A 26527-nucleotide genomic window follows, 5' to 3' on the forward strand; every position below is an offset into this window, starting at 1 on the left:
CTCATTATAAAAATAATCCCTTGAAAGTGCTATTAGGAGCTACCTTTCTGTTTTTGTCATGAAAGGCAGTTTCCTGGACCTGCAGTATGCTCTCATTCTCACAGCATTCCTAGAGTTTCCCTCTTGTGTTGGTAATAACGCACAGCACAGTTTCCTCACTCGGCTTCTTGTTAGGAAATGCTAAAATGAAATACTGGAAGAGGTCAAAAGAACAAGGCATTGAGATAATCTAGCGCTGACTTGCAACAAACAATGGAAAAGTTGTCCTTAACTAACTGAGACATACGACTAGGCAGGGACCACTTGATCTCCAAGATTAATAAAGCTTCAGAGTCCCTGAAGGAAGTGCGCAATCAGTAACTCAACTTATATTAAAAAAAAAAAGTAGGACATTACAACAAAGCATGATGGGAAATCCAACTGCACTTTATAAAACCATAGCCCAAACTGAAAGTTTTCATTATAACAGTTATGGCTTCCTAAGCCAGAGAAAGCTTACTGTACCCCAAGAATCAACTACAGTTGATAGTAGGTTTTCGGTAGGTTGTAATGACAATTGAGTAGCTGCAGATTGCATAAATGTGTTGTGTCACATGATATCAAAGTTATTTGCAAAAATTATACAATCTGGAATGCTTGAGTATGAGACACAACGATGTACTGAAACATACATTTTAAGAAAATGAGAGCAATCGTTTATATAAAAGGTACTGGGGTGCGTTAAGTTAGCAGTGCTACCAAGGTTAAATGGGTAAAGTAGGTCTTTTCAGTCGGTTACTTAGAATTACAGTCACACGTATCTAAGATTTCCCCATCTTAAAATTCATGCCTTCATCTTCCGTGCCTTCTGGTTAATCTTTCTTAGAACCATCTAACCTCCTGGGTAAAGGCTGACGGGGACACTGCCCCTTAAACAAGCGGAAATGCCAAGCTTTCCCCCCATGATGCTCTGCAAATGGCTTTTCACGGCTGAGTTAGACTTCCCTCTGGTGATGCCCAACTGCCCTCTAGCCTTCTCCTGCCCATGCCTTCACCTTACCACCCCATGTGGCATATTTCCCCAGGCTAACAAAGATCCCTTGGTAATTTTTGATTTTCAAGATCTATACTTTTTTTTCTATCAAACTCGGGATTTCCCCTTTTCTTCTCCGGGCGCTACCCTTTGAGAGTGTCCCCCGACCTCCTATTTCTGAGGTCCTGCTATCTTATTTGCACTTAAAGCAGAGGAGGCGGCTAAAGCTACACTTCTTTCAGCATTTGGTTGATCTAGGGTCTCAAACTCCCAGGGACACACTTCAGCGCGTGATGTTAATGGTCGCTGGGAGTTACTACTTGAGTTACAGGAGCCAGGAATGATATTCACAGAGGCTGTCTGTTTCTCCTGGTCTCCCATTTGGTTGAGATTTTCAGTCTCTACTTTTGATGCTACGGCTTTGGGGGGCAGTTCCTCATATTGCCCAGCACACATATTGGTTGTGTAGACCTCACTTCCGTTCTCCTCTCTGGCTCTCCCTGGGAGAATCGGAGTCTGAGAAATCAGACGGGGATCGTCTTCCAAAAGCGACTGTCCGTGGCTCTCCCAGGGGCACACCTCCGTCTTGTCTACACTCTTGTGATTGGCTTGGTGAGGCCCTTCAGCTGCCTTAGACTTGTGACGGGGCTTGTCCTTCAAGGACGAAGCTGGGTTTTGGTCTACTTCAGAAGCTGCGATTGATACATGTTTTTGAGCTTTTGGTTCTGAAGGCACAGGACCAGAGGTCAGGTCATAAACCTCCCAAGGGCACACTTCTCCGATGTCAAAATTGTCCTTTATCTGGGTGGTGCTGGGGCTCGGGTCAGGATTGGCAGTGGGGAGATTGACCCTCTGCTGTTTCATAATCCCAGATTTCTGAGGCTTTCTTAGCTCCTCCAAGTGACTGGAGTTTGGGAGGCCAGAATCTTTAGTCTCTGTGCTATCTGAATTTGAGTACTTCCTGTTTGTCTCTCTATCTTTTGGCAGAGGTTTCTGGGACTTAGCTCGGTCTTCCGTACCTAACGTCTGGGTTTTCCCAGCCAGTCCGAGTGTCTTCTCCTTGGCACTTGCAATGACACTGAGTGACTTTTGTAACACGGACGTGCGCGGGTGCCCAGGCTTTTTCTCAGAGCTGAGGTTGTGAGCACTGGCAGACTTGCACACCAAAGGCACTGACTCTGTGGAGTCTGCCTCACCGTTTTCTTTCAGCTTCTGTGTCAGTTTTTTACTTGACAGTGACTCCAAGGTCGAATTTTCCGTGGCCTCCTCCTCCTGGCTCTCCGTGGGCAGGCTGTGGGAGTCTTCTGTTTGGTCTCTCACGTGGTCGTACGTGCTGTGGGATTTCTTGAGGGAGAAGACTCGGTTTCTCAGGGACTCTTCCTTGGGTCTCCCCGCGTTCCCTGAGGACTCGGTGGGGTTCTTCCGGACAAGGCCTGTCCCCTTGGCCGCCCCGTGCTCCGGGCCCTCCTTGTCCTCTTTGGAGCACTGTCTGCTGACTGTCTCCGGGATCTCAGTGATGCGCCTCATAATGGACCGGCCTAAGCCCTTCTTGGAGCACCGCTTTTTCTGTAGGTGAGGGTTGTTCGTGATCATCTTCTTGCGTTTGTATACTTCTAACTGGGCATAGAGTTTTTTCAACTCATCCTGCCGGAAAAGAGGATATTCAAAAGGACACAGGTTTAGTGTTTCAGACAGAAAACGCCGGCGTGGTGTTTATAAAAACAAGATTGGGCTTTTCTTAGACAATAGTAATGACTGCATTCATCAATTTCTCCTTGTTCGTAACTTTCTAATAATTTTGTGGGTATTTTTTTCTTATATAAACTTTGAACTTTAAGACATGAATCCATAGGCTTTACCTTTGCTTCATGAAGCAAAGATTTGGCATTTTCAACTTTTCTGGTCAACACTGAGTCTAGACTACAACAAAACCCAGCAACCTGCCTGTTCCTGAAACAGTACCCCTGTGGAGAGTTGGAAGCACCCAGTAGCCATTGATACAGTCAAGACTGGTGTGGGCTAGTCCTGAGAACAGCAGTCCACAGCAACTTCTTACTTCAGGGGGGTGGTCCATTTTCACACATTATATTGAATAAGCCAGTCTCTCTGCTCACAGGGTGGTCTTACCTTGCTAAAAAGCATGGCATGTCAATAACGCCAGTCAAGATTGGGAAGTGCAGTCAAGGTAAGTGTAAGGGCTGAGACAGCCCGTGCAGCACAATGATACCATGGCCCTACATGAGGTGCTACCTCAGTGGCGCCTTCAATCTCACATAGTCATCCTCTTTTTTTTTTTTTCAGACAGAGACAGAAACATGAGTGTACATGCATGCCTCAGTCCACACATGCTTGTCTGTATCAGTGGCCTAAATTGAACTCAAGTTCCTCTGGCCTCTGGCCTCACCCTAATGTCCTCTGGATCCAGGCTGTGCTCACTCCAGGCTGAATTGATGCTGCTGTTCAGGTAGGATCCAGAACGACCCATGTCCAGCTCATCTTCATATGCCTCCGTAGCAATGTCGTCACGGGGATTATTGCTTGAATGTGAAAACTGCAACAGAGACTCAATGTGAGCTGACGCCTTCAACCTGCTGCTAGACAGCGTATGATTTTCTGAGGTGCTAGTGCTAACTTTATTTCATCATCAAGATGGATTCAGCCACAAGATGTACCAATAATTTGCTGCTCTATGTGTGATTTGCTTTCCCTGATACATGCTAAAGCTGTGGGGTGGCGGGGGAACAACATGCACTCCGCTCACTCCTTCACTCCTAACTTTACCCCTGTCTCTTTGTTGGGATCCCAGGGTTAATTGACTTTACTCATTTTCCATGATATATTTGCTTTTAGAAAATGAGTAGAAAAGTAAAAGAATCATAAGAAAGTCTCCCTAGGAGAAACAATTTAATATACCTGTATATGCGTGAAAAGTGTTTTGATATATTATGTAATACAATCATTTCTACTTCAGTAAGGATCTGTTTGTTCATCTATGCACATAATTAGCTCTAGAGACCGGAATATGAGTCTTCAGCTACTGCACGTGGCTTTAGATAGAGCAATCTTTATAACCTAGGGGACAAGCTATGTGATCCCAGGCACACCTTGCTCATTAGTGAGCTCTTGAGTAAGACACAGGACCTCTGCAGACCACAGTAGCTTGCTTCAAGATGTCTCACTTGGACGGCACTTACATTAGAATGAAAAATTCACTGACATTACAGATTTCTCCTATATCATTTTTATAAACCCCCTTATCATAGCTTTGTTTATTTCCATGTGGCATTGTTTACTTTTGTGTGCTTGTCTGCATTTTCTTGAGGTACTGAAGGCAGGAAAGAGAGTAAGAACGATCTAGCCATGCCTTAGCCAGTATGTCAACACTGTTTTTTGAAACCTGAGGTAACAATTTAGAGAACATGGAGCCTCTTGTCTCGGCTTATCAATAGTTCAAACGCTTCTTTTAAAAATTAATAGATTCTGTTGAGACAGCTCCACCAATCTCAGACAACTGTCACCAACAGTGGAAACATTCATGCAAACAAAAGCAGAATGAAACTCAGGTCTGTGCACAACCACTGTGTGTTGAGTATGACTTGGGACCAGAATCTTGAGTCATTTTCGGAGTGCATTAGTGCTTACAATTTAATAGACCATTACGTTCCCGATGCAGTGGGTTTGCAAGGTGGATTTTACGAAGCAGGTAGCCTAGCCAACTATGCCGGTTAGTTTGTCATGTCCACTTGCCACAGCTTAGATTCACCCAGGGAAAACAGTTTCAGCTGAGTAACTGTTTTTATCAGGTTGATCCATTGGCATGTCTGTGTGGGACTGTGCGGCTGCTAATTGAGGTAGGAAAGGCCCTACGACGGTGGGTGTCACCATTCCTTAGGCAGTGGGGCTTGAACTACACAAGATGAAAGGATGCTAGATGAAGCAACTAAGTAGCATTGGTGCATTCAGTTTTCTTTGCTCTTGACTATGGATGTGATGTGACTACCCACTTAAGTTCTTGCCTCAACTCTCCCTAGTTGCAGTGGGCTGTGGCTCGGAATTGTAAGCCAAATAAACCCCTTCTTCCCTCAGGATGTTTTATTTCAGCAACAGGCACAGAACTAGAACCCCAATTAAATATGTGTATGCAGTAACATGGGGAACAGCAATTTTCCATTTAACCACAATCTGTGTTTTGTAATTAAAACTTACTGAAAAGCCATGGTGACAAAAGCTTGCTTTTCATCATTTCCTGTGAGACCCACACATTCCATGGATTTAGAGATATGAGTGATAAATATGGTAGAAATTCACAAGGTGCTGGTTATACCACCTGAGGGGCATTTACATCAACAGAATTGTTCTCAACCAAAATCTTTGACATGATTATAAATTTAAGAAAAAGCCAGGAGGTAGGACTGTAACCACATGGTAGAGTCTGTGTTTGGCATTCTCGGGGGGCCTCGGCTTGATCTTCAGCCACGACAAAAACCAAACACAAACAGGTATTTGTCAGATAATGTACATTTCCTGATTGATCATTTTTCCTTAAGACTTTATCTAAAATACTAGTTTAAATATTTATCTTACTTATTTCTTCACCCCCCCCCCCCGCCACTCCTAAATACTGTTGTTAGAACACACTCTTTTATCTCTGTGTTGTACTTATTCTAAGTGCCTAGAGAAATCCCTCAATAATGCTTGGTTATCTTTAAGGTTGTGTTAGTGTGTCACAAGGTTGTGCAGCCATTGGCACTGTTGAATCTCAGAATATTTTCACCACCTCAAAAAGAAGCCTGGAACCCCTGACACAATCATGTCTAGTATCCCCTTTCTGTGTGGTACAAACCACTAGTCTCCTTGTCTTGTCAGGTTTGTCAGTCTGGATTTTCCACACAGACGGATTCGTGTAACGCATGGCAGCCCTCAGAGCTTGGCGTCTTACCTGGCATAGGCTGTAGCATACCCATGCATGTCACTTGTGAATGCATATATACATATTTGTGTGTTGATGTGGGGGAGTATATATATGTACATGGATATGTGTTCATGTATGTGTGTGCATATATATGTATTTGTGTATTAATGTGGGAGGCATACATGTGTACACATGAGTGTGTTTCCCTCTCTCTTGTCTCTCTCTCTCTCTCTCTCTCTCTCTCTCTCTCTCTCTCTCTCTCTCTCTGTGTGTGTGTGTGTGTGTGTGTGTGTGTGTGTCTTTGGATGTGGAGGCTAGAGGCATGTTGTGCACCTTATTTTTTGAGACAGGGTTTCTCACTTGCTTGGAACTGCCCTAGCAGGTTGTGGTGACCAGTTTGCACGCACCAGGAACCCACCTGTGTCTGACTCCTTAGCACTGGGATATGACTATATTACCACTACACCTGGCTTTTGGGGTTACAACTATGTGCCTATTGCTACACCTGGCTTTTGGGGTTACAACTATGTGCCTATTGCTACACCTGGCTTTTGGGGTTACAACTATGTGCCTATTGCTACACCTGGCTTTTGGGGTTATGACTATGTATCTACCACTACACATGGGCTTGGGGATTGTGATTATGTACCACTACACCTGGCTTTTGTAATTAAGACTAAGTACTATTACATCTGTTGAGTTTTTTAAAACATGGATTCTGGGGGTTTAACATTGGCTTTCATGGTTGTATGGCAAGTACTTTACTGACTGATATTTCCCAAGTTTGCATTAAATTCATTTTTATTGATAAATAATATTCCATTATAAAATATACCATATTTTACTTATACACTTATCAGCTAGTAAACATCGAGACTGTTAGGAATAATGGTGCTGTGAACATTCGTGTATAAGGTAGCCATAGATTTCAGCTCTCTTTGTAGATCAGAAACAATTTGTTCAAGGAACAGTCTGAATATTCATCGATCTAATAGATACATAATCTGTACTTCAAAGTTTTAAGGAGTTTTAAAGAGGTGAGATGAAGCCAGGGGTGAAGGACAGGAAGCCAGCACTCTGGCTTTAGCTACAAAACCATGTTTCTCTATCTACAACAAAATGGTAGTGATAATTATTACAATGCTAGAGCTTGTATAATCTCCTTTTATCTCAAACTCCAATGTCATCTTATTTTATCCTGAGAACTTCCACTTCTGAGGAAATGGAAACTCAGATGAACCTTGGCTGATATTACACTACACAGCCAGTTAATGGTAAAGAATGTTGTAAAATCTACATATTCTGGATCCTGAGGTCTTTTCTCCACCTCCTTTTAAAGGCTAGGCAAGTCTTAACCAGAATATAGCACTCTGCAGGTTCCTCTAGACATAATAGCACATTCACTCATTTCTATTCACACAAAAACTCAAGATCCCTCTGAAGGTGAGCGTAGAGGTTCTTGGCACGAAAGCTCTTTAAAAAACATTGCTGCTCCTGTCAGTGTCAGCAAGGGTGATTTTGGATACGTTATAAAGATTAAGAGCTAAGTAGAAATAAAAATATTTGGAAAGGGACTAAAAGAGATAATGGATTCTGGTATAAATTAAGATACTTAAATTTTATTTAAGATGTTTAATAAATTAGCAAAGAAAACCTACGTTCACTTTCGTGAGGAGGGATGTTAAAAACGACCCTTGGAGCACCAAGCCGACCTCCACATTCCCCTTTTCCATAGCGGCAGCTACTCTAAGAAGTAATAACTCCATGAGCCTTCAGACAGTTGCCTGGCAAGAGCAAACGAGACGCTAGAAGAGTACCTTTGGAATCAAAAGCAGCCCAATGGTGACAGTCACAGTCAAGTGAGTGTGTGCAAAGTGCAGCATCAGCATCCAGTCGGGCTGAAGTCGCGAGGCGAGCACAAACCTGAAAGGAGAGTCCTTCATGTTAGCAGTCAAGGGAGAGATTTCTGCTTCAAAGGATAGCATGCTTCGAAATAGTTCCTCTTACTGAATTTAGAAAAAGCATATCTATAGCATATCTTTTCACCGCAGAAATGAAGGTGTAAGTAATCGTTAGGTTGGCAGGACTTTAAAGTTATTATTTAAGGTTGCACCTACACACAGATCGTGCTAATACTTTTATGTTGACATATATTAATATGATTCACATATACATGCTGTTTTTCCAAAGTTAAGAATGCACATGGGTTCAAAATGGATGCTAAATACTGGTAGTTCAGGCAAATTAGGTGCAAGTCGCATCTGAATACATCCTATAACATTCTTTATTTTAAAAAACATTAATTGAAATGAAGGAGGGAAAGTAGTAATTAATCATTTACTTATTTGTCTTTGTAAATATTCTCAAAACCTTAAATGGTGAAGCAATGCAATAGATGAGTGAATATTTCTGAGAGGCTCCCTTATTTTATTTTCATTCTTTTATTGTGCTGTTGGGGGGTCAAGCTCTTCAGCACTGTATAAATACTTGTTACCTCTGAGCAGCACACCCAGTAAGAGGAATCATTTCAAATAAAGCTTTATTGTGTTCAAAACTCATCAAATTGTCTTAAATAATTTACAATATAACATTTAGAATAGTCTCCAGTGAGGGTTTTATAAAGCCCTTCTTGAAGCTAGTGTGTCATCGTGCGGGTGCACATGCAAACAGAGCTCCGCTTAAAAGGACTCAGCCCTGTGCCCAAACCAGGGTCTGTTCTTATAAAGGTCTTACTATAATTATAATCCTCCTTTTAATTTTACGCAAACACTGTTTATTCCCAAATGCTCAATATGCTATTTTACTGCTTTAGAAACTGGAGAATTAGAACTTTGTTTCAATGGCATATAGCATAAAATTTGAAAAGTTAACATACTAATAAATTTCATATTATTAAGATTTATTTTATTATTATCTATGTTTATTTGTGTGTAGGAGCCTGTGGAGGCCAGAGGAGTGTTTTGAATTTCCCTAGAGCTGGAATTATAGGCAGTTGTGAACTGGTTAGTGAGGGTGCTGGGAACAAACCCTGCTCCTCAGGAGGAGCAGCAACTGCTCTTAACTACTGAGCCATCACTTCCCAAGGATTCACATTATGAATCCAAAACAGACATATTAATGGCTAAAAGTGACTAAGCTAATTTTTAAATCAGCAGTGTACCACATTCATGACAACTTTGAAATTTGTGTTGTAATGACAATTAAGTAAATTAATATTAATAATATTTAAAGCAAAAAATGTCACCAAGGGTACACCCTCTGGTGGGGGAAATTCTGGCTCATTGACCAACACAAGTATGTTCTCTGCTTAGCAAGTTGCATTCTGTATCTAGAAGGAGGGCCAATTCCATACACTTTAAGAAAAAAAAAAAAAATCATGGCTTTCCAAAGAATTCCTTTGAAATAATGCTGACACTAATTACTTTCAATTTAATCAGCCTTAAATTACTGCCAGGTTGTAGTTCTGGCTGGAAATATCTTGAGACAAGCTATTTTGTAGCCGTTTTAAAGCTTCAATTTTAAAATGGTATTTCAGCTTTGCAAAAATAGATCTAAAATCCAGGAGCATAGCGGTATTTGAAAATTGTGTTTAAAAATAAAGCAAACCAAAAAAACCTTGTAGAGTCCTAAAGGGTTGCTTTGTGCCGGCTCTAAAAGTCAGTAAAGGACTAGGACAGAATGGAAGATGGCCCTCTGCACATTCACCTTTCCAGCACTGGTGTTTTGCCTGTATGTCTGTCTTGGGTGTCAGATCAGGGAGTTACAGAGAGTTGTGAACTATCCTGTGGGTACTAGGAATTGAACCTGGGTCTTCTGGAAGAGCAGTCAGTGCTCTTAACCTCTTAGCCACCTCTCCAGGCCCCAGACTTAGTTCTTTGATATTGGTTTACTTTTGTGTAATCTCCCAATGCTGTAAGGATGAAAGTACATATGTGCATGATCACTTTTCATACACATGCATTATATAAACAAACAGGAAGCTTCGTTTGAAGAGGATGAACAAGAACGCATATGTCATACTGATAGCAGCCTCTCCTAAGACCAGAACCTGAGCCAACAGTATTTTATTCAAGGAAAAATAAAAAAAAAGACTATAATCAATCTTGTTGATTAAAAATCATTGTTATTGCTTCTCTTCCTGGGATTTTATAAGGATCATAATTATTGGTTCCACATGTAGCAAGGTCTTGGAAATACTTAATTTTTAAATATTATTTCTGTTACTTTCTTTTACCTCATCTCTAAATCAGTTTTCTATAGATCTACTGTGTGAAACTACAATTTCATTCATTTGTCCTTTCTGGACATATGGGTTTCAAAATTTATAATGACTCAAACATACACACATAATACATAAAAATACCTAGAGTGATGGTGTTCTACTGTGTTAACTGTGCTTACCTTCATGAAGTATGAATGAACTTTTTAACTGTTTTATAATTTTCATAGTGACTATATGCCATCTTAGTCCTACAATAGCTTTGAAATTGTACCTAAGAAACAGTTTAGTTGTCTGTTGATTGCCTGGGCTGGTTTACACTCCCAAATCCATTAAAAAACATATTTAGTGGGAAAACTAGAGAACATGGAAAGAAGATAGGTACATTTAGACAACTTCCGTGAGCTTTTTAAATTTGAGCAATTTGTTTCTATGAAAGCTGACAGCTTATTGTGAGGCAAAACAAAACCTTTCCACTCCTTAGTCCCACTGTGATAACAGCAGGGCCTGGTAAATCACCTACAAGGAGCATTTTAACTCTTGTGTGGCTTGTGAGTCAAACACGTGCCTTGCAGCAGGTTACAGAGAAGCACACTTGTTAAGTCTTAACATTTACACTAGTGACAGAAGGTGGCATCTCTTGGAAGGTAATCTTCAGCTTCATCCCATGGGACCATGACACGGTCTTCTGCTCTGTTGTGCCCCACATTCTGGGCCCAGGGCACTCCCTCTCAGCTCTAATACCAGTGGACTTAAAGAAATCTCTCTCAGTTTCTTACTTTCAATCTCACACTCTGTTCTCCTCGGCTTCCCTACACCTTCTGCTTTCTTCTCATCTTTTATTTCTCCATCTCTTGAGCTGCAGCAAGAGAAAGCTGGGCCAGTTCCCCTGACTCCTGACCGGATATGGTTTCCAGGGTTACCGTACAGCAGATACCTACTTTTTTGTTTAAAAGTTTAAGCATTGCAGTTACCTGGAGTGACAACTTCTCTCTGGCATAGTATTTTTCTGAGTTTTGATTAAATGAGAGAAAGTTCTGCACATTCCCCAGCCTCCTGTTTTTCTCTAACTCCAGAGAAGTCTGATTACTGCTAGGAGAATGAACCCTAACCCTGTCATCAGGGCAAAGACTCTCAACATTTCTAATTACAGTCCTAAGTGTATCCCATTTTCAGTATTTTCCCAGCAATTGGGTGACACTTCTATGTTGTCAGCGAAAGGCTAGGATTCCTTTTGCTATCTGGGCCCTGAGATTTTCCTTTCACTTCCTACTGTGATGCATGGGAAAGGCCTCGAAGGTCAAATGCACACCGTTTCATGGAGCCACTCTTCTCCTTCCTACTCCGTTGCAGTAGAGGTACATGAGACAACCACAGACCAGTGGCTCATTGATAAATTCAAGGCTCAGAGATCAGACCTGAAACAGGAGGATGCCAGGAAGCCATGGACACAGCAACCCAGTCATCACACTGAACAGGAATTTAGTAGAGCCGCACATGAGTTGTCTGAGTGCCAAGAGTTTGGAAGTATAGACTAACATATTAACTGTGAATAAAAGACCTGAGTTACCTATAGCTACTTCATCACATGTATGTCTGTGTGTTGTGTGCATGTGTGTGCATGTATGTGCATGTGTGTGCGTGTGCATGTGTGTGTGCATGTGCGTGTATGCTGTTTTACATCTTAGTATCTTGGTACAGCATATAACAATATCCCACGGTGTCTCGTAAGTGGGTCTACATATTATACTAACATAGAACGAATCCTCAAAATAAATGGAGTTAGAAGAAGACGACCCACCTGAAGGCACTGAGGGTGACGAGACTCATCTGCCATTTCTGCAACAGCCGGGCTTTTCATCACCGTTATCCTTAAATATTTCCACCACTCATCTTTTCCAGCTTTACTGCTTAAATTGCAACGCACCCCACAAATACAACAGTGTGCCAGTGTACTGCCTCCAAGATTCACTCACCTAATTGTATGGAATATAGCTGTGATAATGAGCTCATTGTGAACTGCGACAGCCATGTAGCGTGGCTCGTGGAATGCTGAAGGGACTGTCCGCACTGCATAGCAGAGATAAACGCCCCACAGAAGGAATAAAAATTCAGCTGTGAGGGGAGCAAACAGACAACTCCTCGTTAGTTTCCTAGCTTAAAAAGATAGAAAATTTAACTTCTTCATCATATCCTTTACTATAGAAAAATGATCTTAGATTATTGCAAAGTTCTATTCACATAAAGACACAAACATTTAACTTGGATGACATTTATTTAATTTTTAAAATTTTAGTCAGTGTACATACTTTTCAAAAGTCTCCTCCTCTGCTGTTGACATTGTTTATAAAACAATTGGTACTCTCATTGTTTTGTTAATATATGGCTTTTATTCCCTACGACTGTGGAATGATTCTCCCCATTCCTAAGCCAAGCTTATGGCATTTAGAGAGCCTGGGTCCTAACAAAGTACAAGGAGCCTACAATGGCTTCTGGTAACGGAAGTTCCAGCTGCACCAAGTCCAGTTCAGGAAGTAAAAATAGCCACTGCTAGAAACGTGCCAGCATGGGTTGCTAAACACTCATCAGCACATTTTACAAATGAAACATTGTTTCTTCACACATGACAGAAATGTTATCTTCTGTGGGTAGAGTATGGAAAGAGTCATATAAAAATGTGCAGTCACCTTGTTGGACTTTTTGTCACCAGGAGGGACAGGCATGATGTAACAGCTAAGAGTCTACATCTGAGCCTGGCTCTCTTCCCTAACTCAGCATAGCCCCAGGCCATGTGCTGACCCTCTGAAGCCACCATTTCTCCATCTGGAAAAAGAGACTCATAAAGGTGCACACTCAAGGGATTGTTGACTAACTAGATGAGCTGGCAAACAAAACGCACTTACATGGTTTCTGATACAACTCAACTCTTTGTTGATACTAAGATTCTTGTCTATCAGTTTTTCAAACTATTTGTTGCTACTGTCGCCTCCTCCTCCACCTCCTCCACCACCTCCTCCTCATCCTCCTCGTCCTCTTCCTCCACCTCCTCCACCTCCTCCACCTCCTCCACCACCTCCTCCACCTCCTCCTCGTCCACCTTTCCCTTTCCTCCTCCTCCGCGTCCTCCTCCTCCTCCTTCTTCTTCCTCCTCCACCTCCTCCACCTCCTCCACCTCCTCCTTGTCCACCTTTCCCTTTCCTCCTCTTCCTCCTCCTCCTTCTTCCTCCTCCTCCTCCTCCTTCTTTCTTCTTCTTTTTCTTCCTCCTCCTCCTCCTCTTTTGGATACAGGCTCTTGCCTCCAGTCCAAATATCCTGAATCCAGGGATTACAGGCACCTGACACCCTAGCCTGTTTGAGCACTGAAATTTGAAGCCACCTTGACTAACTTACTCCATCTCTCTTAGTAACATGACCCTACTGGAAAACAGCATCTAACTGCTAAGAGCAATAGCTATCATGTGGAGACACCCTGCAGGCTAGGTCCCAGATGTAACCTTGCACCTGAAATGCTAATATCTATTCAAAGCACTGATTGTCCATCCACAAACTAAGCTTTTCTCTCCCTGCCAACATTTCAGCTTATTTTTAGCAGAATTTAAACATTAGACAGTACTCCGATTACTGGAAATCCTTTAAATAAGCCAATCTGCCAGGAGCTATGCTTAAAACCCTGACATGGAAAAAAGCCAAAGAAAGAAAATAACTTCACTGCAAACCCTCAATGAGATTTAAGGTAAATACAAATTATTTAGCTTGTTGGCTGCTGGCTAAGTGTGTGAACATCATCCCAAACCATTACTAGATGTAGGCCAGGAAAGGAGACATCTCTATAGGCCATTTCCTTTCACAACTTTAATAGCACTACATGACCTTTGTCACCATTTTTGCAATCTAGGAGTCCCTTACATCGTACATTGTAAGCATTCATGTGCATCCATAGCTATCAGTGCTTGTTGCCTGAGCCTCTATATCTGCCTGCTTGTTGAACCCATCTACCCTGTGTAAATTCACTCACCATGACAGTGGCAGGCAAGTCATTCTGAAACTCCCTTTTGATCAAACCAGAATGTACGTAAATCTCTGCCAATGATTTTGGGTTAACCCACTCACATTTCTAAGTAAAGATTTATTCAAGTCTTTGAAACACCAGATGTTACTCCTGGCCCCCAAAGGAGATCCAAGGGTGCTCCTGATGGGAAAACATGTTCTTGATTTCAAGTGTTCTAACTTTCACGTTAGGGACCCACACTACCTCGAGGTCTTCTATTTTGTCGACTTACATTTCTGACTCTAATTTCTTGTCTGGTTCTGAACAGCCATTTGTTTAATAGGCATCAGTTACATCTCCATTCAGGAATCTTGAGTGGGTCATTATATTTTAAATTCTTCCTTCTGGCACTCACAGCTCTCCATACCATGACCTCGTAGTATATAACCAGTGTCCTCTCCATTGTGGTCCTAGCATAAGCTCTCTGAGAAGACCCACTGTCCCTTGGTCCTCTGAATAGTATTGAGATTGCTCTTGGATCTAGTAAAAGGACTCATTGGTTTTTCACAAAGCCTGGTTATATGTTTTCAATCCCTGGGTTCAAACCTACAAAGTGGAAGGAGAGAGGTGACTCCTGTAACTCCTCTTCTGACCTCCACATCTGTGCAGGGGTATGTGCACATGTACACATATGACAGTATGTGAACAAAATAAAGAAATAAATGTAAATTTGCAACCAAGACTCCTTCTGAGTCCTCATTCACATTATTGATACCATTGATACTTTCCTCTTAATCCTAATTCCAACTCCTTTTTTTTTTTTTGCAAAAACTAAATTTAATATTTTTGAGAATTTCTAAAAGACTACACTATGTTTATGTTTCACCTTCCTGTTTCACCACCTCTAACTTATCCCATGTCCCCCTCAAAATCATGACTTTTTCTTCTACAATTTTTGTTATGCTTATATGTGGGTATACGCCCAATTAGACCTGTCCATGTGTTAGATGTGTGTAAGGCTAACCACTCAGGAGCCTATCAGGAGACTCACCCTGATGTTCATGCTGACTGCTCATTGGTGTAATACCAGACACTCTCTCACAGCAGGTATATTGGTCCTCTGGCTGGGAACATCTTCCTGCCTGCTGTTCATGATGCTCCTGAGCCTTTAGTGTAGAAATTGTGCTATTGATGACTCATTTGGGTATGGACATCCTACAGTCACTTGCTTTCCCACTTAAAAATCTTAAATATGTTAAAAATTTCCAGGTCCAGTCCCACTCCTATCAGTAAACCTCCTTAAATTACATTATATTTTCTTTCCATTAATACTTTATAATCTTTTTTTAAATTTTTTTATTTAATTTATTCTTGTTACATGTCAATGGTTATTCCATCCCTTGTATCCTCCCATTCTTCCCTCCCTCCCATTTTTCCATTATTCCCCTCCCCTATGACTGTTCCTGAGGGGGATTATCTCCCCCTGTATATGCTCATAGGGTATCAAGTCTCTTCTTGGTAACCTGCTGTCTTTCCTCTGAGTGCCACCAGGTCTCCCCCTCCAGGGGACATGGTCAAATGTGAGGCACCAGAGTACGTGAGAAAGTCATATCCCACTCTCCACTCAACTGTGGAGAATGTTCTGACCATTGGCTAGATCTGGGTAGGGGTTTAAAGTTTACCACCTGTATTGTCCTTAGCTAGTGCCTTAGTTTGAGCGGGACCCCTGGGCCCAAATCTGCCTATCATAATGTTCTACTTGTAGGTTTCTAGGACCCTCTGGATCCTTCTACTTTGCTATTCTCCCATGCTTCTCTCATCTAGAGTCCCAATAGGATGTCCTCCCCTCTGTCCCAGTTTCCTGGTAAGTGAAGGCTTTCATGGGACATGCCCCTTGGGCTAGTATGCAGATATAAGTGAGTATATACCGTTTGAGTCTTTCTGCTTCTGCATTAACTCACTCATTATGATCATTTCTAGCTCAATCCATTCGTCCACAAATTTCGGGAATTCCTTGTTTTTAATAGTTGAGTAGTATTCCATAGTGTATATGTACCACAGTTTCTTTATCCATTCTTCTACTGATGGACACTTAGGCTGTTTCCATGTTCTGGCTATTATGAATAAGGCTGCTATGAACATGGTTGAGCAAATTTTCTTGTTGTGTGCTGGAGCATCTTCTGGGTACATTCCAAGGAGTGGAATAACTGGGTCTTGAGGAAGCCCTATTCCCATTTTTCTGTGATAGCACCAGATAGATTTCCAAAGTGGCTGTACTAGTTTGCATTCCCACCAGCAATGAAGGAGTGTTCCTCTCTCCCCACATCCTCTCCAGCATGTGGTGTCACTTGAATTTTTGATCTTAGCCATTCTGATGGGTATAAGATGGAATCTCAGAGTTGTTTTGATTTGCATTTCCCTGATGACTAAGGAGGTTGAGCATTTCTTTAAGTGTTTCTCAGCCATTTGATATTCCTCTGTTGAGAATTCTCTGTTTAGTTCCAAGCCCAATTTCTCAATTGGGTTATTTGGTTTGGTGGTGTTTAATTTCTTCAGTTCTTTATATATTTTGGATATTAGACCTTTGTCAGATGTAGAGTTGGTGAAGATCTTTTCCCAGTCTGTAGGCTGTCGCTTTGTTCTCTTGACAGTGTCTCCTGCCTTACAGAAGCTTCTCAGCCTCATGAGGTCCCATTTATTAATGGTTGACATTAAGGCCTGGGCTGTTGGTGTTCTGTTCAGGAAGTTGTCTCCTGTGCCAATATGTTCCAGGCTCTTCCCCACTTTTTCTTCTAAGTGACTTAATGTCTCTGGTTTTATGTTGAGGTCTTTAATCCACTTGGATTTGAGTTTTGTGCAAGGTGACAAATATGGGTACTACTTTGTAATCTTAATATAGAGACTCATATCACACAATTCATAACTGGGAGAAAAATTGTTCATGGAATTGTCAGTGAACGTTCTTCTCCAGCCTTCCCAAACTTAACTCTAGGGAAAGTAACTGTCCATCTCCCAGTTCTAGAGATGAACCCTGGAGTGCCAAATGTATGCTGAAAGCAGTCTACCTTGAACCCACGTCTCCAACCCTCTTCTTTCGTTTTCTATTTTGATACAAGGTCTCATTAAGTTTTGCATGCTAGCTTTGATTCCCTTTGTAACCTAGGCACACTTTAAACTTGCAATCCTCTCACCTCAGAGTCCTAAGCAGCTGGGAGGTTCAGGCCCATTCCACCAGGCACAGCTAATGTCTTCCTACGTTCCTTCCTCCCCCTCGCCACTGACAGCACCAGTATGGAGACCACACACACATGAGATTCAGTAGTGTTTGTTGAACTGGATGACTCTAAATGCTATTATCAACTTCATTAGAGATGTAATGTTCTGTTACCTGCCACTCGTCTAACAATATTGCTGCTGGTTCTGTTGAAGCAAATAAGCAGGACGTCTCTGCTGGAGCTCCTGGTGTACCACTCTTTATTCTGTTTGCTTACACACCCTAGCAGAGGCAAACCAAAACTCGGAGGCACTCCTACAACTGATGAATTTTCAATCTACCTTCAATCTATCAATGTCCTACCAACTAGAGCACTGGACTGTGATATGGGCCCTCCCTCTGGACCCTCTGCCAATAAGGCAGGCATCCGGTATAGCCATGAGAGAGGGTTTTGTTTTTGTTTGTTTGATTCTCCCTCTTACTCCCTCTCCTCCTCCCCCTTCTTCCTCCTCTTCTTCTTCCTCCTCTTTGTCTGTCCATAACATTTCTGTGCTGATTTCTCTAGGGAGTCCCATGACCTCCTTTCTTTGTGACGTCCCCTGATCCATGAATCTTCTTTGCTCAGGAAATCTCTGTTGAATTTTATTTTGCCTCACTTTTTTTTTTTAAACAGGCCTGTAAATTATCTGGAAACCAGATAGCATCGTTGTTAATAAAGGTGACCTCTGTCAACATGCATACTATTGTACTTAGGACAGAGGAGTGAGAGATGTGTAAATACTTACTAAACTGCAGCACACAGACAAACCCTCTGCTACAGTTGAAAGATATACATGCATTGCCTGATAAAAGTATTTGCTGACACTCACTGCCCTGTTTTTATATATCACCATACTGAAGATTTTAAAGGTAGTCATCAGTTTAATTAGAATTCTACTGTGGAGAATCACATTTAAAAACACAAGACAAAATTGGGATTCTTCACAATAGCCAAGCTAAACATTAAAATCATTTCATTAGCAATATCAAACAATACACTCTCACTGAAAAACAATTTATTATTCAAAGTACCAATTAAGCTAAATGTGATATATAAAAGTTGTGCTTAGGCAAAAAAAAAAAATCAGTTTCATATAATTAACTTCAGGCTAACACTGCAATTAGAAAAAATATGCAGATGTTACCAGATTCTGTAGATATTACGTGGGAGTTGAAATATGTCTTGGGCTTCTGCTTTCAAAAATAGTTTCTTGCGTTAAATGATATCCGCAGGAGGAAGAAGTGTAGTTAAAAAAGGAATTGCCTTTACATGTAGACCCAAATATGGTTTAAACAAAATCAATGTGTTTTATTCTCAATCTATAAGGAATAACAGTATCTAAATATCATTGTTCTTTGGAGTTAACAGACAAGAATGGAATTATTTCAAGTTGCCTTTTCAAAAGGCTACAGAAAGCAGAGAAGAATTCATATCAGCCCTGTGACACTGAAGATATCCCTGCTCTGTGATCTGAAAACCTCCCACCAAGGCTAAAAGGAGAACAGCTTCAAAGTACAAACACCATTCATGCTGTGGTAGCTCTTCCCTGGCTGGTGAGGCATCTGTGTTAACAACACGCTACCGCTGTTGGCTACATCAAGTAATTTCAAATAGGAAAAATAAATACATAATTAATAAAACATCCAGGTTTTGTTTCCCAGGTGTTTCCTTTAATGCCTTCTTTCCTCTTGAAATCCTGTTCACATAGAATCAGTTATGATCAAAGTAGAAGCTGTTTATGACTCTACCAGGGGGAACCCAGAGTGGACAGCGCGGAGGTCATCATGAAGTATACAATCAAACTGTATGAGTCACTCTTGAGATTAAGGCTGTGGAGATGCCCCATTTGGTTAAAACACTTACCACACAAGCAAGAGGGCAGGTTTTCCAATCCTCAGAACAAACTTAAGTGTCTGGTAGGTGTACTTTCAGCCTCAAAATGAAGGCAGACAAGAGACAGCCATCACTGGAGCAGGCTGGCTCTGTGTTCTTCTGAGAGGCCCTGCCTCAGCAAATTAAATGGAAACACTCTAGAGAGATTCTGAACATCAGCCTTGGGCCTCTACAAGTATGCACACATATGTGTGCCCTTACACATGTAAACACACACACACACACACACACACACACAAACAAACACACACACCCCTCCCACATACACACCACACTCATACTCATGAAATGAAAAGAAATTCTTGAGATTATCTGAAATTGCATATTTATAAGGTTTTCCAAGCACATGAGATTTATATTTTGGCCACTTGTTTGCTCTTCCTCTGATGAAAATATGAGGTCACATGAGTTACGGAATGAATATGTCTGTTCTGACAGAATTTTAAAGTTAGCAGTGGCTACATATGACCTTTCAGTAAGGAAGACTTTCGGCTTGTCTGTGTCTGCCACATAGTGCTGCAGCATGAGCTGCTAATATTCTGATGGCCTTATCCTGGGTTTATTAAGCTTTATTAAGAGAAGCATCCAGAAGCAGGTACATATTACAACACGTTTCACAGTTGGGCCAAAGAAGCTGGAATGTTTCACTAGTCTGAAAGCAAGGAACTGCATGCCTTGGCAAAACTGTAGGATTTGCCTGTAGTAACCCTATCCCTCCTCTTGTACCCAGTGAGCCGCAGGTTTGAGCCCTTGGCTGCTAGACAGTGCTCTCTAAATTATATTCCAGGCCTCAGTTTCCTCTTGCTCTGTTATTAACAGAGTAATAGACAGAGCACTCAAGATGAATCTATCAAGCAACAATCACGTGTATGTTAAAAAATGCTATGTTCAGTAGAGCTGAACAGATTGTGGTGACTGGAGTTCTACTCAGAAGGACATTTTGTGCCCTTCATTGATCTGATTTCATAGCCTTCACCTGTTGAATATGTCAGGCATTGTGCTAAATGAATGTGTCATATTTACTATGCTTGTGAAAGATTTACTAATATAAGAGTGACTCTTGAAGGAGTCTGGAGGAGAATTTCTGAATGTCGATTTCTGACATTGGGTCCAAAATCGTGATGAAAGTGATAAGAAAGAATATGGCTATCCATGCCAACACTAACAGTCTATATGGCTACTGACACTCACAGCCTATATGGCTAGTCACACCATTATTAATAGTCAATATGGCCATCTCTACCAACACTAACAGTCTATCTGGCCATCTCTACCAACACTAACAGAATATATGGCCATCTATGCCAACACTAACAAAGTCTATAGGGCTATCCACACCAACACTAACAGTCTATATAGCTATCCACACTGACCAATGATGTGGCTATCTGCACCAACAGTGACAGGCAATATAGCTAAGCCATGTAATGATCTCACTTAGTTCTCTTTCCCACCCAACCATTTCCAGGCAGCTCTCTGAGTACTTTTGCACTGACTTTAACTTATTGCTGCCCTTCTCATATCTCTAGAACGTGCATCAATTTTTTCTACACCATCCTTGCAATTCCAGTAAAATAAATATGTAAATAAATAAAGTGACCCCCCCCCATTTTGGCATATACATTTACAAATTTCAGAGATTCACAGGAGGCAGCAAAGCCCTAAGAGAATCCTGAGACATTGGAGCCATGATGAGATAGAATGAGTTGAGAGAGACTTTCAGGGCACAGTATTGGGATGAGTACAGTGAGCTGCACCTTTCAGAAGGTTCTATTTCCAACACCATGTGCTTTACTTAGGCATTGTTATTCTGGGATGTACTTATGTGTTAAAGGCTTTGTCCTTAGCTCATGGGACTATGGGAGGTAGTGGAACCTGTAAGAACTGGGCTTGGGGTGGGGTGATTTGCTCATTAGGGATAAGCCCTGGAGAAGGGCATCATGGGACCTTGCCCTCTTTGCTTCCTAGCTGCAATGAGGTGAGTTACTTCTCCCCATGATGGCCTCTCACCGTATGTATTGCCTCTCTCCAGGTCTAATAGTAACGGAACCAAAAGATACTCCTCACCTCCCTTTTTCATTTTGAGATCTAGTCTTCCTACACAGTCCAGCTGATGCACAATGTCACCTTCACTGACCTGGAACTTGAGGTCCTCCTGCCTCAGCCTCCAAAGTGCTGGGGTAGCACGGGTGAGCCACCACAGCTGGCTTTTCCTTTTCACCTCAACACAATGTTGTATGTAGTTTGTTGTGCAACAAAAGCTCAGAAGAGCTGAAATGTCTTAGAAGAAATGGTGGCCATCATTGTTGTCTTAACTATTTTTCCAAGTCCTGTTCCAATGTAGTATCTTCCAGTGTGTGTGTGTGTGTGTGTGTGTGTGTGTGTGTGTGTGTATGTGTGTGTGTGTATGCATATGTGCGCATTCATGTGGGTATGTATGCAGATGTGTGTGTGTGTTGGTTTTCATGTATGTTTGCATGCATTTGTGTTACTGGATATTTTTCCAATATGCACCCTATTTCTCATTGGCAAGGAACTTGCCAAGGAGGCTAGGCTGCAAGCCAATGAGCCCCAGGGATTCCCCCATCTGCGCTTTCTCAGAACAGGGATTACAAGCATGGACCACTATGCCTGCCTTTCTGATGTGGACTTTGAAGGTGGAACTTAGGCCCCTGTGCATGCACAACCAGTGTGTTGCCCTCTGAGCTATCTCCCCAGTTTCCAGCCTTTTATTTCTTTATGTTCTTGATACTACATAATTTGACTGCTGCTCAAAGAAGTAGAGTGTGATTCAGAAAGGGTAATAAATAAGAACAAAATACTGCTTTAATTGTTCTGGAAACACATGATCAGTCCTCAAAAAGGCAGCCTAAAAGGTAAACTAATAAATAGGTTTCTAGTGAAGTATAAACTAGGACTAGCTTTTATGTCAGGTTAAAATTGGAAACCACATTTCAAAAACTGAAACCTGCAATAAAGCATGGATTAAGGCATATGGTGCATTAGAATAAAAGAACAGTGTATGTACAGAACCTAATTCAAGCACATTGCTCTGAGTCGGGGGCGATGAAGTCTCACCCACTTTCTTCAATGCTCATGAAACTCACTTCTTTAACATCTCACCTGTTGTAATGGCACCTAGGATTCTAGGATAATTGTTCAAATCCCTAGAAACAATTGCTACCTTGGAATTTCTCTATATAACTCAATAAAAGAGTTACTGCATTTTTTTCTCAGCTCCTTCTAAACACTCGCATAGGACTAATTAAATTACAGAACACATTGTCAGTTTCACTAATTTAAAACATAGCAGGAAGGGGGAGAACAAAGGAAGGCAAGTCAACAAAGGAGAGGGGAGGAGAGATCGCGTTTCCTGTTGTGAGAAGATAGCATGTGGTGTCTTGAACAGGAGGCTAATCTGTGTCAGAATTCGTTGAGAGGGTGACACTTCAAAATTCCCCACTGAAATGTGAATCCAGGCATCTTGTACCTGTTTACTTAAGACTCAGTAAATGGTCTCCCTCTCCCTCTGTGATGTGTGTGTGTGTGTGTGGGTGTGCGTGTGCGTGTGTGTGTGTGTGTGTGTACATTTGTGTATGTGTGGTGGGAATGAATGGAGGCCAGAGGTCAACACTGCTTGCCTTCTCTAATCAGTTTCTGTCTTAAAGATAGGGTCTTGTATTGTATGTGGAGCTAGCCAACTTGGTTAGCCTGCCTGGCCCGTAAGTGCCATCTCCCAGCACTGGAGTTAGAAGCACAGCCATGTCCAGACAGTCACAGAGGTGGCAGGAACTCAGGTCCTCTCAGGTTTGCAGAGCAAGCGTGTCATCCAGCGAGCTAAGTAACCCGATGCCTCTTAAACTTGGTGAATTAAAATTCCTAAGGAAGGATGGCAACCTCCAAAGCATTTCCAAAGCCAGCACACATGGCCGCTATGGGTCCTTGTCTGGGGTAGTCGTTATTTCATATGAATACTGCTAAAAGGAGTCAGGGATACAGACAGGTGGCACAGGCAAACTGGATAAGCAGAGAATCCCATGTAGGACTTTTCCTGTCTGCGCTTGGACTAGATAAGAAAAATCAGAAAAATTTTCTCAATTCTGTCACTTTGTACCACAGTTGACTTACGTAATCTAAATTCTGGAAGAAAGTGACGACATAGTTCAGTGGTTATCCAAGTCTACACTGAAGTCTGGCGTGTGTACCTCATGCCATCCTGGTCCTGTAATCACAGACTAGAGTGTATAAATGCCCTTAGCAAGATCGCCTATCAACTGTTTCTTTTCGTTTGCTTTCTCCTAGGAATAAAGCCTATCACAAGACCCGCCTCAGCAGTTTGTACTCTGAATTGGAGGCTCTATAGCAAGGGACCTGGCCTGGAGCATCTAGATCTATCTAGGAAGACTGTTAGGTTGGAGAGAAATGACCAAGTTTACATCAGGCCTGGGAAGTCAAGTCTTTTGATAGCTCAGTTTTTACCAACTAGGTAGGAACTTTGTTTCAAGCCCCAGTGAAGGATAACTGACTTCCCACCAAAAGAACATCTGATTAGAAGCCTTTCTTCAGTGAGTCTAACTGGGCTTTATTTAGCCGGGGCTTCTCCCTTAACTTAAGAGAGTACTTCCTGGAGAGATGGCTCAGCGGTTAAGAGCACTGTCTGCTCTTCCAGAGGTCCCAAGTTCAATTCCCAGCAACCACATGGTGGCTCACAAGCCCTTCTCTACTGGAATCTGATGCCCTCTTCTGACAGGCAAGGGCATATGCAAATAGTGCACTCATACATAAAATAAATACAACCTAAAGCAAAAACAAAAACAACAACAACAACAACTTCCCAGCCTCAAACTCTTTATCCAGAGCTCTTGGAGGACAGTGAAACAATTGAAAATTGCATGAAAAGTAAACATATTCTCCCACATCTCCAATATTTGTAATTAGGCCATTTAATGCTTTGTAAGGCTATAATTTTCACTTGCCATGGCCCATTTACCATCTTGACATTGAGTCTCATAAATATGGCCGTGGCTGCCAGGTGTGCTGGGGTGTTCCTGTAATCCCAGCACTAGGGAGGTAGAGGTAGAAGGATCAGAAGTCCAAGGCTAGCCTCAGCAAATAGCAAGTATAGGGCTAGCCTATTCTACATGAGACCCAGAATCAAAGATATAATAAAAAATGAACAAATCAAAAAGCTGGGGAGTACCAATTTAGTTTAGAGGTCTCAAAATGTATTGTGAAATTGGAGCGTACATGTTCATATTTAAAATGAATTGAGGACAGTTGTGTAACTTCTGGATTTTTAGCTTCAGCAAGTTCTCTCCTCCCAATCTAATTCTGGCCACAGAAACTACACGGCAAAGAGCCGGGCTCATTTTTCATTCCTCCGGCAAATATTTATCAAGGGTCTGTAAATGGCAGCTGGCTTGTTGTGTATGTGAGCCACACAGCCGTGCAGCAGCAGCACTGAGGGACATGCAGAGGGGAAGGGAAAGGTGAGGGCTGGAAAGATAAGGTCTTTTGCTTCTAATAATGTACAGAGTGGATTTAAATGAACTTCAGAAAGCGTAAGGTGACGAGTAATATCAGAACCAGTACAAGTACTTCAGAATACTGATCTCACGGATGTAATTCTCAGAGGCATGGAAACTTGAGGACTTTTATTCTGATCTCAAGAAGCCCTCTCTGACCAGGGGTCTCTAACTCAGGGTCAGGTGGTAAGCTCAGAGCTGCTGGCTTCCTGTGTTCTGTTCTCTAGAATGATCCAGAATCACTGCAGAAACCATCATTCTCTCCTTCTTGCTAGGGATGTATTTTTTCTACCTAATGAGGTTTCCCTGGAGAAGAAGACGAGCACAGTAATTGTACAGCTGTGTGTTCCTTGACAATGATGAAATGCTCAGAAAAATGACTCGTAAAAGCGTTTTGCCGTGTGTGCATGTTTACATCAGTGTAGACGGTGTGGGTCAGCCACTCAGGGTGGCGGACTCGGCAAATGTGAGAAGAAGGAGCTGATGTGGTAGCAACACAGCAGAGTGTCTGATGGTAAAGATTTTCTAGGCGGGAGGACCCGCTAAAACAGTGGTTCTCAGTCTGTGGGTCATGATCCATTTGGGGGGTCAAATGACCCTTTCACTGGGGTCACATATCAGGTATCCTGCATATCAGATATTTACACTGTGATTCCTAACAGTAGCACAATTACAGCTACGAAGTAGCTATGAAAATAATCTTGTGGTTGGTGGGGTCACCACAACATAAGGAGCTGTATTAAGGGTCACAGCATCTAAAGCAATGAAGGATGGTAAAGCATTGTATGAAAGCCTCTCACTGTCATGTCAGCTGTTTGGACTATGCCACTACTCTTACACAAATGGCACAGCACTAGGTTCATTCACACAGCCCCACCAAAACACACTGACTAAGGGGTTACATGGTGACATCACAACGCTATGCCACCCCTATGTGATAAGAATGTTCAGTTCTGTTATACTGTTATGGAACCACCATTGTGTTAGCCAAAATGCTATTATGTGGGCATGATTGTATAATAAAAACAGCCTGTTATATTAAGCAGCTATATTAGAACTAGGAAAGTGTGGTCAGAGTGGACTTCTATGAAAGATTTTGAAAGTAGGGCCATTTTAGATGGCAAAAAAAGTGAGAAAGGCCATGGAGAATGAGGTGAAGTGTTGGCTAACTGTGGCGACGGCTAAGATGACTGTCCACTAATAGGGTGTGGGCAACATAAGGTCAGAACGAGTGTTGACCTGGGAGGTTTATCGATGGGTTGGCAAGAATTTTAAGAATCTGCTAGCTGATGTCACCTACTTATGTTTCTCAGTCTATGAATAGAAAAGTGAAACATAGGAGTTTGGAGCAGAAGGAAATGAAGTCAAACTGGAAGTGAGCAGGAGAAGACCGGTGCTGATGAATCCTAAGGGATGGCCGGAGTGTAGCTGGGGTGTGTTGCTCTTGCAAGCCCATCTGATTGTGTCCTCAGAGCCCAGGTTACACATGGCAGGTTCACCCTGAGTCATATTAAGCTTGAAGCATGAGGCCCCAGGTCCCACGCTTCTGGGTAAGGAGATTTGGAGTGGATCCAAAATACACATTTTTAACAAGTTCCCAAGGGACGCCACACTGTAGCCATGTTTGAGAAGCACTGTTGTAAATCTCTCTCCCTCGTACACATTCCAACCCACAAGTCCCTGGCATTTGGTGCATTGTACTTTTTATAAAAACATATGATGGA

At 42.0% G+C, this 26527-nt stretch overlaps 1 protein-coding gene across 1 annotated transcript in view; it reads right to left on the reverse strand.

Annotated features, from left to right (window-relative positions):
- Positions 1-234: 234 nt before the first annotated feature.
- Gpr158 (G protein-coupled receptor 158) overlaps positions 235-26527 on the reverse strand; it is a 346810-nt gene continuing 320517 nt past the window's right edge. Inside the window, exons 8-11 of the mRNA XM_051151238.1 lie at positions 12120-12258; positions 7742-7847; positions 3417-3563; positions 235-2656 (exon numbers count right to left, since the gene is read on the reverse strand). Coding sequence (XP_051007195.1) covers positions 1184-2656; positions 3417-3563; positions 7742-7847; positions 12120-12258 — 1865 coding nt within the window. The 3' untranslated portion in view covers positions 235-1183. The remainder of the gene's footprint in view (positions 2657-3416; positions 3564-7741; positions 7848-12119; positions 12259-26527) is intronic.

Source organism: Acomys russatus, chromosome 9, assembly GCF_903995435.1.
Source record: "Acomys russatus chromosome 9, mAcoRus1.1, whole genome shotgun sequence".
Taxonomy (NCBI): Eukaryota; Metazoa; Chordata; class Mammalia; order Rodentia; family Muridae; genus Acomys; species Acomys russatus.